Raw genomic sequence first — 14,312 nt, 5'->3', positions numbered from 1 at the left:
TTACAGTAGTATCTGGCACCCAAGTAAGGCAAATTTCTGTCCCCCTGGGGAGCACCCAGAGCTTCACAAATGCGTGGCACTCTAGCAAAGCCAGCGCATTCCCTGTGCCCCAGGCAGCTCCAGACACAGCGGCACTCTCCTATCTGCTACCGGCCGCGTGTGTGCGAACCCCGGCTCACAGAGTCAGACTGGAGTATGTAATATGTGCTTAAAACAATAAGGGCAGCTAACAAGTCATTTCACATCCTGGCAAGATGGCTCAGGGGTAAAGGCACTTACTCCCAAGCCTGACAACTTGAGTTCTACCTCTAGAATGCTGGTACCTACAAATTGTCCTCTGACCTACAAGCCTTCGTACATGCACACACATATAGGAAATAAATAAGTGTACTAAATAAGTAAAATAAATTAATAAAATTATCATAGCCCCACTATGTAGCTCTGGCTGGCCTCAAACTCACGAAGATCCACATGACTCTGCTTTCTGAATATTGGGATTAGAGCTATGCACAATGCCTGACCCTACCCCTACTCCATTTTTATTCTTTAAAAAAACAAAAAACAAAAAACTAACCTTTCTCCCTCACCCCCCTTTTTGTCCCCTTCTTTTAGATATTAAGGTCTCACTATGCATTTCAAGGCTGGCCTCCAACTTGAGACCATCCTGCCTCTACCCTGAGTCCTGGTATTGCAGATTTGTGCCACTACCTCAAGAATTCTACATTCTAAAGCGTATCCTCATTGCTATGCTCCACAAACTCAAACAAGAACACAAGAATACAGACTGGTATCTGGAAAAAGCCACTAAAACCTGGCACTAAAATCAAGGTAACAAACAACAAAAATCTATGACAGGCTCTAGGTACTTAATCTGGCTAACAACTAGGTTTTTTAATTGCATGGCAACAGCTCCAAGGAGTCACCAAGGCTTACTACTCTAAAGCACTCAAAGCTCTGAGGTCAACCCTTTCAACCATGTCAAGAGACCAAGAACCAGAATAATGGGATCCCTGGGGTCTAGTGCTCCTTTACCTCTAGAACAAGCATCAATAAGAGTCACAGCAAACATGGTAAGTGATCGCCTGCTTGCAGATGGGTAGTAAGGAAATATGGTCCTTTCAACAGACAAGCATCTCCTATCTTTCTGATCCTTTTTGGGTGCTGAGCGATTTTAACTGCTAGCCATGCACCCAATCACTGAACGTTACACCCAAAGTTCTAATCTATTCTTAAAGCCACAGGCCTCTTTCAAGCTAGCAATCATCACAATTTCATAAACCTTTTCATCACTCCAAAAAACTTCACCCCTGGTAGCAGTCACTCCTCAGCAACCACTGAACTACTTGCTGCCTTTTTAGATCCACCTGTTCTGGACAATGTCTAGTGTTGGAATCAAGGTTTATCTGTACTGCATCGTGTATGCATTTTCCTTCCTTCCTCCTTTTCCTTTTGACTAAGTACTATTACATCAATTGAATCTGCCAGATTTTATGTATCTATAAGCTAACAGATCCCTTGCAATACCCTCCCCTCCTCTTTTGAGACAAGACCTACCTGTGTATCCATGCTGGCTTCAGACTCTGAGTGCCAGTAACAGGTGTGTACCACCAAGCCTGGCTTTACTTTTTGAATACTGAGTCATGTTATACTAAGCATCTATATAATTTCTTTGTGTGAACATACGGTTTTCACCCTTGGAACATACCTGAAAGGGGAACTGCTAGACTATATAGCAAAATTCAGTGCAATTTAGCGTTCATTACCTTTCCAATTTGTTTGCCCAACCACCCCAAGACATTTTCAGTGCCTAATTTTGCCCTCTACATCTGGGCAGCCTGCTTTGCCACGGTATAATCCAAGAGCCCTTCCTATAAACAAACAAACAAATGAATGAATGAAATTGTGTGTGTGAGACATAGTAGTAAGACAGTGTCTTAGCTACTTTCCTAATCCTGTGATAAGACACCAGGACCAAGACAACCTCTAAAAGAAAGCATTTAATTTGGAGCCTCATGATTCCAGGAGGTTAGACTCTATGACCATCACAGCACAGCGTATGGCAGCAGGAAGGCAGACATGGTGCTAGAGAAGTAGTTAAGAGCTCACATGTCTACAAGCAGAAAGCTAACCAGGAATGTTGTGGGCCTTTGAAACCTTAAAGGCTGCTCCAGTGACATACCATCTTCAAAAGGCCACACCTCCTAATCCTTCCCGTACAGTACCACTAACTAGGAACCAAACATTCAAATTTATGAGCCAACGAGGGTCATTCAGACCACCACGGACAGACAGCATGCATCTTTTGGTGCACAACCAGAAGTCAGAGGACAACTTGTAGGAATCAGTCCTCTTCTTCCACCATGTGGGTCCCAGGGATTGAACTCAGGTCATTATGCTTTGCATCAAATGCCTTTATCCTCTGAACCAGCACCAGTACCGAAAATTCAAGTTGTGAATTTCTCTACTCATTTCTTACCCTGAAAAATCTATAGAAAAGACTGGTCAAGACATGCATGGCAGTGCACACTATTAATCCCAGCACTTGGGAAGCAGAGGCAAATAGATCTCTGGCTAGCCAGGGCTACATAGTACAACCCTGTGTGGGGTGAGGGTGGGTGACAGGACAAACAAATTAATCAAGAGAACCCCCAGGCTAACCTTTCACAAGTGTAAATATAACTAATGGTTTTCTACTTAGTATAATTCAAATACTTACGGGGAAGTTGCTGTGGTCGTTCAGGAGGGAAAAAGTCTCCCTTTGGTAAGGCCCTCTCATCCTGGAGGAAAAAAAAGGAAAAGATCTCAATATCTATTACAGCACCAGCAAAAGATGGAAGCAATTACCTCAACAACCAGTGAGAAGTCAGGTGCTGTGCTGCACACCTGTAATCCTAGCACTTGAGAGGCTTAAGCAGAAGGATCAGGAATTTAAGGCCAGCTTTGGATACACAGCAAGTTCCTGGCCAGTCTGAGTTACATGAAATTGTCACAAAAACAAAACAAAAGACAGTAACAACAAAGAGTCAGGTCTGGAGATGTAGCCCAGAAGAATATCACCATGTGTAAAGGCCGTGTCACAAATCAGACAACCAGTTAAATATAAATAAACTATGACACAGAATAACTATATCAAACATAAAGAGGTATATGGGAGCATCTTTTAATCTTCTGTGCCAACAGGAAGAATAAAAACACATTTGTAGACTGGGTGGTGGTGGTGCAGGCCTTTAAGTGAGTTCAAGGCCAGCCTGGTCTACAGAGTGAGATCTAGGACAGGCACCAAAACTACACAGAGAAAAACCTGTCTCAATAAAAAACAAAAAAAACAAAACAAAACAACAACAACGAAAGTTTGTATTACTGGGTGGGTGGGGCAGGACCTAAGCAAGAAGTACCAGTGAGGCTCACATATGTATTTTTGAGGCCTATGAATACATAGCTAGTCAAAGAATTAAACTGAAATAAAGAGAATTTATAGCTCCTTTTATTTTATTCCTCAATTTGAATTCTAACCAGACTGCTCTCGACATCTTCCAGTACTGTTTCTATTATTATCTTTGGCAACATTATAGCAGGGCTATTGTTTATTAAAACTGAACTTCAATAGACCTTTAAAAGCTGTCTGAATCAAATATTTGTTCACTACAGATGTAATACTAGCCAAACACTGTAGGTAATACTTTGAAAACTGGAGCTCTATGCAAAGGATTCTTTGTAACTGATCACTTGCTCAAGCAGGACACTCAACAGTCTTCCTGAACGTAGCAGTTAACAGTGAACCAGACAGAAATCTACAGACAAGACATGCATGAGCAAAGGTGCTCATCACTCTACAGTCTACTAAACAATGACATGTAGGTTTAGTTTAAGGGCTAGATGTGTAGTTTTAGTAATTCTACATTTTTGTTAACTTATTTGAACATATTATGAAGAAAGTGATCCTAGTAACTCACCATTTTGACGTGCATTGGTCTATCAAACAGCAGCTGGCCATTAAACATAGCTGGTATTATAATTAAGGTTATTTCTAACAACTGCACGCAAGATAAAATGATTAAAAAAGGGAATAACTCCACAGCTACCAGTCCTTTCTGTGAATTCATAAGCAATTTCAATTATTTTGAGCTATGAAGCTTTATCTGTGATCTTACACTACAAAATCCTTCTGGTATGTAGATACAGCAGTTTTCAACAGGCCAAGAGTTCTACCATTTCAGAAGTATCATGTTTTCTGGGTAAGGAACCCAGGAACTGTCTCGAGTTTAATTCCTATAGTCATACTTTATTATGATTTTAAAAAGATGTAACCCCAGAGCAAGCTTAGTGCAAGGAGAGGGGGGCCTCTTCAAACCATGTCTACTCACAAGAGACAGAGGATCCATAGGGGCATTATAAAAAATTAAAAGCCCCAGTTCTCTAAGTGATCCATTTCCTAAACTCCTCTGAAAACAAAACACCAGAAAAGACCATTCATAGCATATGCCTATGATGCAACCACACCCTCTATCCATCTGTGTTCTACTCCAGAAAAATTTCAGATTCTGTAGTAATTTATTCAGTCTAGTCACAGAGAAGATACAGTTATTTCTACTTTATTATTATAATATACTTAGGACTATTAATGCCTAACAGTGCTGTGTCCACTGTTTGCCATGAACTTAACTCCCACAGAAGGATACATATAGCTTGCACAGCTTCAATGGATTGCTCAAAAGTCACAGTGCCTATTCCACGACTTTTCCCATCTTTATCTTCCAGAATGTCTGCTCGGACCACCACACCAGCCATACTAAATACTTCCTTCAGTTTCTTCCAGCCAACTTTATAATCCAGCTAGGTGAAAGAAGAGAGTAAAAACCTCAAGGTAAACCTCTTGGGGAAAAAAAGACACATTTTACCATTTAATAAGACTTGCTTTGGCTGACTTCATAAGAAAATCAACTTTAGTAGAATTTTTGAAGTACAATTGCAGAGCCTGACCTTAACTCTGCTATTTACTATCTCTCTTCTTAAATGAAACAGCTTAAGTCTCCTCACATTTACTGAATTAACATTCCCCCCTACCCTCACACTTAAAAAAAAAAGAAAGTCAGCCAGGCGGTGAGTAGCACACACTTTAAACCCCAGGACTCAGGAGGCAGAGGCAGGTGCCGGCCTGGTCTACAGGGTGAATTCCAGAACAGCCAGGGCTACGAAAAGAAACCCTATCTCTAAAAAACAGCAAAAAACACCCCCCTAAAACCAAACCAAACAAACAAAAAAACAAATTAACTAATTAAAAAGAAAAAAAAGAAAAAGTCATCCTCCTTTTTAAGTCTTAGCAACACTCCTGAACCCACTTTGTTCTAAAAGTATTTGTCCTTGCAGAAGATAAAGATATCATCATTCACTCCAGACACATAAACTGTCTGTTTACTCTTGCCCTGTATCAAAACTATAGTAAATAAAACCCCAATGAAGACACAAACCCAGCTACTGCTTTTGTAAACATCTGAAAACCTCAGTAAAGAAGACCCCAGTAGGACCAAGGTCAATTCTGAAGCCACAAAAGCAGTCAGTGGTCACAAAGAACAAAGCCCAACCCAAAGGCCTACTTTAAAATAAAAAGAAGCTATCTTAAGCCTACTTTAAATTACTTGTACAACAGTGACAAGATCAGTCTAAAAAGTTGTCTATTTTTCTATTTTAATTTAAATTAAGCATGCATATTGTTTTCACATTATTTCCATCCCTCCCTGTTTTTCTATTTTAGAGAATGTTCCCATTTACTTACATTTGCTACAAATACTGTGCTTCCAAGTCTTCCAGCCTGTAATGCATGGATAATCTCATTTGGGATGTTAGGATTATTTAGGATACTGGGTGGGATATTAATCATTCCTGGGCCACCTGGTCCCATACCCATCCCACCAGTCGTAGCCATCACCTTTTGCATTGCTCTCCTGGCATGTTCACCATCAGGATCCTGAAAGAAGCACAAAGTGTTACAGCCAGAAGTGGGTTAGAGGTAGGCTTGCAGAGACTAGTGGAACTTCTGCCTTCACCACTGCAGAGGCTCTCCTCTGCTGGGGTGCAGCTCAGTGACAAGAGTGTTTGCATAGTATTCACAATTGCAATCCTCAGCAACAATAATTTAGAAAGTAAAATTTTAAAAGGGCTCTCAGTAAAGCATGATAATGGCGGTGGTGAAGGTCTGTAACTTCAATACTCAGGATTGATAAAGCAGTTCAAGGCCTGCTTTGAGCTACAGATTCACCTCAAAGCCTGTCTAGGAAGCTAAGGAATCCTTGTCTCAAAATAGAAAGGTAAAAAACTTTAGGTGGGACTCTATTAGAGTCCAGTCTGATGCCCCTGGCAGTGTACTGAGTAAATCTGTCTTCTTAAAGTCGGAGGACACAACTTAGTAGTAGCAGAGCTCATCAAGCGGCACAGTATGTACCAGGCACTCTCATTTCCAACACTGAATTAAAAACAAAACAAGCAAAGAAAAAACCTAGAGACCAATAGACTATACAAAAGGCATTTCTCAAATTATTAACAGGATGAAATAAACCACAGCAACTAGAAGAGTTCTAGGAAGAGCAACAGTTCAGAAACAAAGAACATAAAAATCAAAAGCTGAAAACAATCAATTTAACTAAAATGAAAAGGTAGGGGTAATGAAAGGATTGGCTGACCTGAGTTGAAAATTCCAGATTGAAACAAGACCTTCAGGCATAGTATGGGTGAGTCTTACTAACTAGTGTAATTTGTGTAAAACTCAATGGTTTTTCAAAAAGCTTGAAATCATAGGTCTATAACCAAGTTACAATGGGGGAAAAAAACAACAACAACAACAAAAAAAAACCCTCAGGGGTACAAGGTGCTGACACTCAGGTATAGTCAACGCAGTATATTGGCACCTGAACAAAATTATGGAAATCTGATGCTGGCATGATTATCTCATTTATTTATCTTATTTACATCTATATGTCCTTATAGGAGTGTGTGTGTGTGTGTGTGTGTGTGTGTGTGGACATGCCAAGAGAGGCCAGAAGAGGCATCAGATTCCTTGGAGCTGGAGTTACAAAGGTGACTGTAACCATCTGCACTTGGGTTCTAGGAATCAAACACAGACTGTCTCTAGAAAAGCAACAAGTACTCCTAACCACTGAACCATCTTTCCAGCCTGACATAATTCTTGAACCCTGCCTTATCAATTTATCAGGAACACACAAGAAATTACTTACGCCCCCCCCATGCTTTCCTTTAAGTCCCAAATAAGTTGTCTTCCTTCCAAAAAAGAAAAGGTCAAGAAGGGTGGCACCTGCCTTTAATCTCGGCACTCAGGCAGGAAAGACAGATGATCCTGAGTTAAAAGCTAACCTGGGCTACACAGCAAAGAAATGTTCTCAGACACCTAACACCACCCCTCCCCAACACACACAATCAAGGAGGTAAATAATATAGGCAGTAGTAGTATTGGAACATTTCCTATAAAAAAGTTCCGGAGGTCAGGAACACAGTTCAGTGACAGAATGCTTGCCTAGCATGCAAAAAACCCTGGATTCAATCTTTGGCACCACAAAACCAACAAACAAAAGAAACTTGATTTGGATTTGATAAAGATGAGTAATAAATACATTTTACAAAATTAAAAGAAGGATAAGGAGATGGCTAGGGGACAAAGTGAGCAAGCGTTAGTACCTGAGCTCAGATCCTCAGCCACCCAGATAAAAGCTGGGGTACTAGAGAATGTTTATAATTGCAGTGTTTTTTTTTAATTATTTATTTTATGTATATGAGCATCCTACCTACATGTACACCTTTATGCAAGAAGAGGGCATCAAATCCCACTAGAGATGGTTGTGAGCCACCATGTGGTTCCTGGGAATTGAACTCAGGACATCTGGAAGAGCAGCCAGTGCTCTCAACTGCTGAGCCATCTCTCCAGCCCCTGTAATTGCAGTGTTTAAGGGAATGGGAAACAGGAAGATCTGTGGAGTCTACTGGCCTGCCAGTCTAGCTTCAACAGTGAGCCCCAAGTTCAGTAAGAATATCTATCTCAAAAACTAAGGTGGAGAGTGACAGAGGAAGATACCCAACATTCACCACTAGCATGAACACCTGTGCATACCTGTGTACACACAGGTATACACTACATACACAAAAATAAAGAGGCAGGCATACTGTGACACATCACTGCAATCACAGCACTTAGGAGGCTGAGACAGAAGGATCCCAAGTTTGAGACCAATCAAAGCTTTGTAGCAAGATTCTGTCTCAAAAAACAACACAACAACAAAACCAAAAACAAAGATGGGACAAGAATAGCATTCAGACTGGTGGATATAAAGACTCTCTTCACTACAGGGCCTGTCTTAAAAGAACAAAGAACCAAATAAACGAAAACAACAGGTTGGTCTACTCAATACATTTTCGTCAAGGACCATTCTTATCTTCACCAAACAATTATACCTTACTTTTGAGCTGAGAATGTAATTCAGTAGCAGACTGTTTTCTTAGTATGTATAAGGCCCTGGGTTCCATCACCAACACCAAGGAGAGGAGGGGAAAAAAAAAAAAAGAGCTCACTTCTTTGACTTTCAGTGGTCTTCCACTCAGACTATGCTTGTTTAAAACTTCAGCAGCTTTTTTCATGCTCTCTTCCATCTTGAATTCAACAACACTATAAAAGAGTCAAAAGCAAATAAATAAAACAGTCCTACAACTTGGAAAATTCAAATGCCAGTAAGTGTAAGTAGGTAATACTTACGCGCATCCCTTTGAAAGAGGCCACAGACCAGTCAGAAGAGCAAGGGGGAAAAAGAAAACAAAAACAAAACAGTAAGTATCAATGACAGTCATGAACAAATTCAAGATATGATTTATGTAACAAAGGTCAGGATTTTAAAAATTAATCCTTCTAAGGGGAAGCTGACAGAAGTGCATGACCTAGCCTTCCTTGTAAAAAGCTAGAGGCTCCTTAATCTCCTTTTCCTACAAATTACCAGCACTACACTAAAGCTGCTAACTTATAATGAGCAGACCTAAATCAGTTTCTCCAAGAAATCACACAAACTTTTGATCTGCTTCCCTCTGTACTCAATCAATCCTTACCATACTCCTACTAAGTCCAACCTTTCCATAAACTAAGTTCGTCCTTTTGATTATTCTAAGCCATTCTATTGCACAACAGAAAGTAGTTTATATTCTCATTAAACTAGGCCAATTTTGAACGTTCAGGTTTGTAATGTGTGGTTTACAATTTACTGGCACAAAGGCTACTTTTCAGAATCTTTGGTTCACACAACTTTCAAATCAGCAAACAACCAAGAATAACATTTTCTAAACAAGAACACACTTTTACTTTAATTATACCACCACTAAAATTCCATGCATAATTCACACACAGCCAATTCCTGTTAAACAAAGAGACAATGCTGCTAATGGTCCCCAGTTATCCAAATTGGGCATCCAAACAGAATACCAGAAAGCTCTTTGGCCAGCCATTTGGAAAAGCGGGACTCCTGTTTGCAAGCCCCCTCCCACCCTACTAGAATGTTGGCAAAATCAAACATGGCTACAGTAACATGAGCACTCACTGCCTTCCTGATTTCATTCCTGATTTCATTCGAGTCCACGCCACCATACAGTTACATTTTCATGTAGTAAATCCACAGAAGAAATTCTCTCAGACACTTACCCTTGACTTTCCTTCAGCGTCCATTAAGAGCTCCACGTATGTTACCTCACCAACTACAAATCAGTTTCCAGACGACACATAAACCAAGGGAGAAAAGCCAAGAAAACAATGGGAATTTAGAACAATCATCAGCAACCCTGTATGGAGCCTCTGCCTTATAAGAAAGCCCAGAAACACTCCATATTCTCCAAACCACCAAACTAGGCATTACAGGTGTGCAGTAAAATAGGTGAAAAGTCATTAACAATATGTCCTTGATTTTCCTCCCACCACAAACACGCTACTTCCACAGATTTCCATTATCAATTTCCCTATCTATAATGCTCACTCATGACTAGAGGCAATCCAAATCTACAGGAAAGAATTCTGCAAGACTTACTTTCAGGGTAAGGAAGAAGAGTTTTACAGATATACTCTTACTGGTGAAGTCAGATAAACAACACATACATCACAACGCCAATGAACTGACCTCACATGCCACAAATACAAGAATGTGCCTATACATAAACCAAAAGGAATATAGACACAACCTCAGGGCCAGCTTTGTGTGTGCAAACTGTGTAACAAAGCCCTGTGCTTATTTAGGTTTTAAGCACCATACTGAAATTTCTAATATTTTAACAAGAGCACCATCATTTTTTTTTTTCCCCTGTACTGAGCCTCACAAATTCTATAGCTGAATTCTGCACACAGTCCGAGGCACCAGTTTGGAGAAAGAATACTGACTATACAATTGTTAAGTCTGAATAGCATCAGGCCTTATTCTTACCATTTTCTAAAAAGCCCCTAAGAGGGTACAAATTCAAGTTTGGGGCTCAGTTTGCAACAAGATAGTTAAACACAGTACCATGATTCTAAGCTACATGCAAAAGGAAAAATAGCAAATGATTTCCAAAATTTCTGCAGATTTCCCCAAGGTTTGGATTGCCAATTCATGACCACCATAACCAGATGTTAAATCCATCTAGACAACCACCAAAATGGCTGCTGAACTTGAAGATGGCTCAAAGCATTAACTTCTAGAAAACAACCTCTAAATCACATTTCCAAAGTTTAAAAAAGGGCATAATGAGGATTTCTTAGGAATCAATCACTCACATCCTTAGAAGGATGATTATGATATTAGTCTTCAATTCACTTAAGTTTAGCAGTGCAAGGGTAAAAATAACCCATTAAAGGCCTTGACAGGGCCTCCCTACTTAAACTCCTTTGTTCAAAGGAGTAAGAATTAGGATTTTTAAAATCAATACAGAAAGTAAAGATTCAAATGGAAAACAAAATTATTTCACAAACACAACGAACATCTTAAGGATGTATTAATGGAGTTGCACAGTGGTTGAAGGCCAAGTGTTCAAAGTTTATAGCCTCACCCGCCTTGTCTTTCCTGAAATGTTACAGAACTGGTACTTTGCACAAAACAAGGAGAATCAGTGCAAAGAAAGAAAAATGAAATGGGAGGGACCATTATAGTTGATTCTGAGTACATATTTTGTGCAGGCAAATAACAACAACAAAAACTGATCACAGCCAAGGAACAGTTATACATGTTGGCTTTATGTTACCCTTATAAAAGTTAAAGCAGTTCAAAAGCTCCATGACCACTTCTGAAGCCATGTTAAAAGCCATTTATTTCAACAGCAGCAGCCATTCAAGGACCAACAGCTCTTATCTCCACTGATGAAAATGCCTAGTGTCAAAACAGTGAAGAAATTCCAAATTTGTCTCCTACCAGCTGTGACTACTGCCAATAACCTTAAATAAAAGAATCACAAAATCAACCTCAAGACAACTTTTAAGTTTGTCAGAATCCAAGGACTGTTGACTTGAAATTTCTAGCTTGTAGCCAAAAGACACTTTAATCAAAACGATGTTACTGCAACCTAGAAAACAACAAAGTCCAAAACAAACTTTTTCCACAGTCATAACCATTTTAACAAAATACCAAGTTAAGAAAATTATAGCTTTTTCCATTTGACATTCTAGTGATGACACACATCCAGCTTCAATCCTGTGCACTAACGTTTGATTAAAAATGGTCTCCCTCTTAGAAATGTTTTCTCTGTGGGTCAGAAATAAGTATTTCTAAACTGCGGCAGTATCAGCAATAACTATGCTTTTCACAAGTTTGTAATATTCCAATCTTGATACCACAAGAGAATTCAAGTGGTTACTCCTGTTTGTAATTCTCAATTCTCTAGAGGAAGGTAATCATGAAGGCTTTAAAAAGAAGACAATAGCCTCCTCTGTTCTAGTATGTCAAAGATTTGTTTTATGTAGTCAGTACAGCTTATCCACAGAATCCCAAGAGTAGATCGCTAAAACAAATCTACTGCAGCTTTAAATGTCAAAGTATCTAAATAAAAAAGACTGAAAAAGAAATAAGAGAATATAGAAACCAAAGCTTTACTAAAGAAAATACATGTATGTACGGCTTTTGTGCTAGGGATTGAACCTAGGACCTTTCATATTTCTTGGAATCTTTTTATGTGTTTGTGTGCACACATGCACACACTAGTGTGAGTTGGGGCATGTGTTCCATGGCACCTTTGTGGTGGTCAGAGGACAACCTTAGGAGTGTCAGCCCTTGCCTCCCACCTTGATTAAAGTACAGTCTCATTTTCACCTCTGCATATACCAGTGTAGCTGGCTTGTGAACGATAAGGATTCTGCCATCTCTTTGTAGGATTACTGTACTTTAGTTGTGAGGATTCAAGCTTGCTGTACAAGTCTTTACCTTGTACAGCAAACACTTTTACCTACAAAGCCAGTCCTTATTTTTTGTTTTTTGAGACGGTCTCATGCAGCCCAGGCTTGCCTATAAATTTTCAATCCTCTGCTTTCACCTCCCAATTGCTGGGATTACAGGGGTGTGTCACCATACTTAGATACTTTTTTCTTTTCTTTCTTTCTTTCTTTCTTTCTTTCTTTCTTTCTTTCTTTCTTTCTTTCTTTTTTGAAGGAAATGTGTGTATGAAAGAAAGCAGGACACACTGTTGAGCATGCTTTCTATGTATCATAGTGGTCAATATTCAGTCAATCTAAGGGAAAAATCGCACAGATTAAAGGCACATTTCATAAAGACAACTTCAGCTGGGAGCATGTCTTTAGCCCTTGGAGGGAGGTGGATCTCAAGTCTAACACAGTAAAAGCCTAATCTCAAAGGGAAGGGAAAAAAAGGCCGGACATGGTGGTACACGCCTTTAATCCCAGCACTTGAGTTCGAGGCCAGTCTGATCTATAGTGAGTTCCAGGATAGGCTCCAAAGCTACACAGAGAAACCCTGTCTCGAAAAACCAAAAAAAAAAAAAAAAAAAAAAAAAAAAAGACAACTTAAAATATGGAAAGCCATCCTACACAACAATAAACTGATTCAGCCAAATACATAGTGATAAAAGCACAAACTTTCTACTGCCTATAGCAATGACTAGAAAGCTGGGGAATCAACAGCAGTACTTAAACATGAGTGCTTTTGCATAGCAGGTCTTGCAAAATAATAGCTCAATTTCCAACAGGAAAATATGAAGAATACTGGGCAGGAACTTCACTGAAATTTACAGCAACTTTACCTCACCAAACCACAATGTAAATTATTGCAGAGAACCAAGAGAGGCTTTCTATTGGACTATACTTGCCCTCTAGGCCTCAGTTTTCTGTCAGCAGCAATCTGAAATTACTAGGTGATGATCGTTAAATAATAACACATGGATTAAAGGCTTAAAGAAATCTTTGCTTATACAAATGAAACTGACTGCTGCTAAACTAGGATTTGAAAGTAAACTATCACTGACTTTTCTTTCTTCCTCCAACTGGGCACAGTGTTTATTCACCAGTGCAGCTGAGTCTTGCCTGGGTGGCAGCTGCCCCACCTCCACACTGCTGGCTCCAAACACCCAACTTTTTTCTTTTCTTTTCTTTTTTTTTTTAAGATTTATTTATTTATTATGTACACAGCATGTATGACTGCAGGCCAGAAGAGGGCACCAGATCTCATTACAGATGGTTGTGAGCCACCATGTGGTTGCTGGGAATTGAACTCAGGACCTCTGGAAGAGCAGCCAGTGCTCTTAACCTCTGAGCCATCTCTCCAGCCCCTTCTTTTTTTTTTTTTAAAGATTTATTTATTATGTATACAGTGTTCTGTCTGCATATACACCTGCAGGCCAGAAGAGGGCACTAGATCTCATTACAGATGGTTGTGAGCCACCATGTGGTTGCTGGGAATTGAACTCAGGACCTCTGGAAGACCAGCCAGTGCTCTTAACCGCTGAGCCATCTCTCCAGCCCCACCCAACTTTTTTCATTCTGAGGATTTTAAGGGCTCCAATTAATGTAAGACATTATTACTGTTTTTATTATTATTATTATTATTATTATTATTATTATTATTATTATTATTTTGGTTTTTTAAGACAGTTTCTCTCTGCCAGTCCTGGAACTCGATCTGTAGATGAGGCTGGCCTTGAACTTAAGAGATCGACCTACCTCTACCTCCAAGTACTAGGATCAAAAGTGGGCACCACCACAGCCCAGCGGACAACATTATTTTAAGATGGAAAAAAAAGGAAAAGAAAAAGAAAAAAATCACCTTTTGTTTAAAAGAAATATTCATTCTGGTACCCAGTCCTTA

At 39.6% G+C, this 14,312-nt stretch overlaps 1 protein-coding gene across 4 annotated transcripts in view; it reads right to left on the bottom strand.

Annotated features, from left to right (window-relative positions):
• Positions 1-14,312, bottom strand: part of Hnrnpm (heterogeneous nuclear ribonucleoprotein M) — a 47,020-nt gene that overhangs the window by 19,325 nt on the left and 13,383 nt on the right. For 2 of the 4 annotated variants that reach the window (XM_059251882.1, XM_059251883.1), the window contains exons 1-6: positions 8,756-8,769; positions 8,575-8,668; positions 5,774-5,965; positions 4,680-4,833; positions 3,954-4,003; positions 2,717-2,777 (exon numbers count right to left, since the gene is read on the bottom strand). In XM_059251882.1, coding sequence (XP_059107865.1) covers positions 2,717-2,777; positions 3,954-4,003; positions 4,680-4,833; positions 5,774-5,965; positions 8,575-8,652 — 535 coding nt within the window. In that variant the 5' untranslated portion in view covers positions 8,653-8,668; positions 8,756-8,769. Of the gene's footprint in view, positions 1-2,716; positions 2,778-3,953; positions 4,004-4,679; positions 4,834-5,773; positions 5,966-8,574; positions 8,669-8,755; positions 8,770-9,685; positions 9,739-14,312 lie in introns of those variants that run through there. The other 2 variants (XM_059251885.1, XM_059251884.1) reach the window with 2 other exon arrangements.

Source organism: Peromyscus eremicus, unplaced genomic scaffold (genome assembly GCF_949786415.1).
Source record: "Peromyscus eremicus unplaced genomic scaffold, PerEre_H2_v1 PerEre#2#chr22_unloc_1, whole genome shotgun sequence".
NCBI lineage: Eukaryota > Metazoa > Chordata > Mammalia > Rodentia > Cricetidae > Peromyscus > Peromyscus eremicus.
Note: the sequence above shows the minus strand (reverse complement) of the source record. Positions and strands in the feature narration are given on the sequence as shown.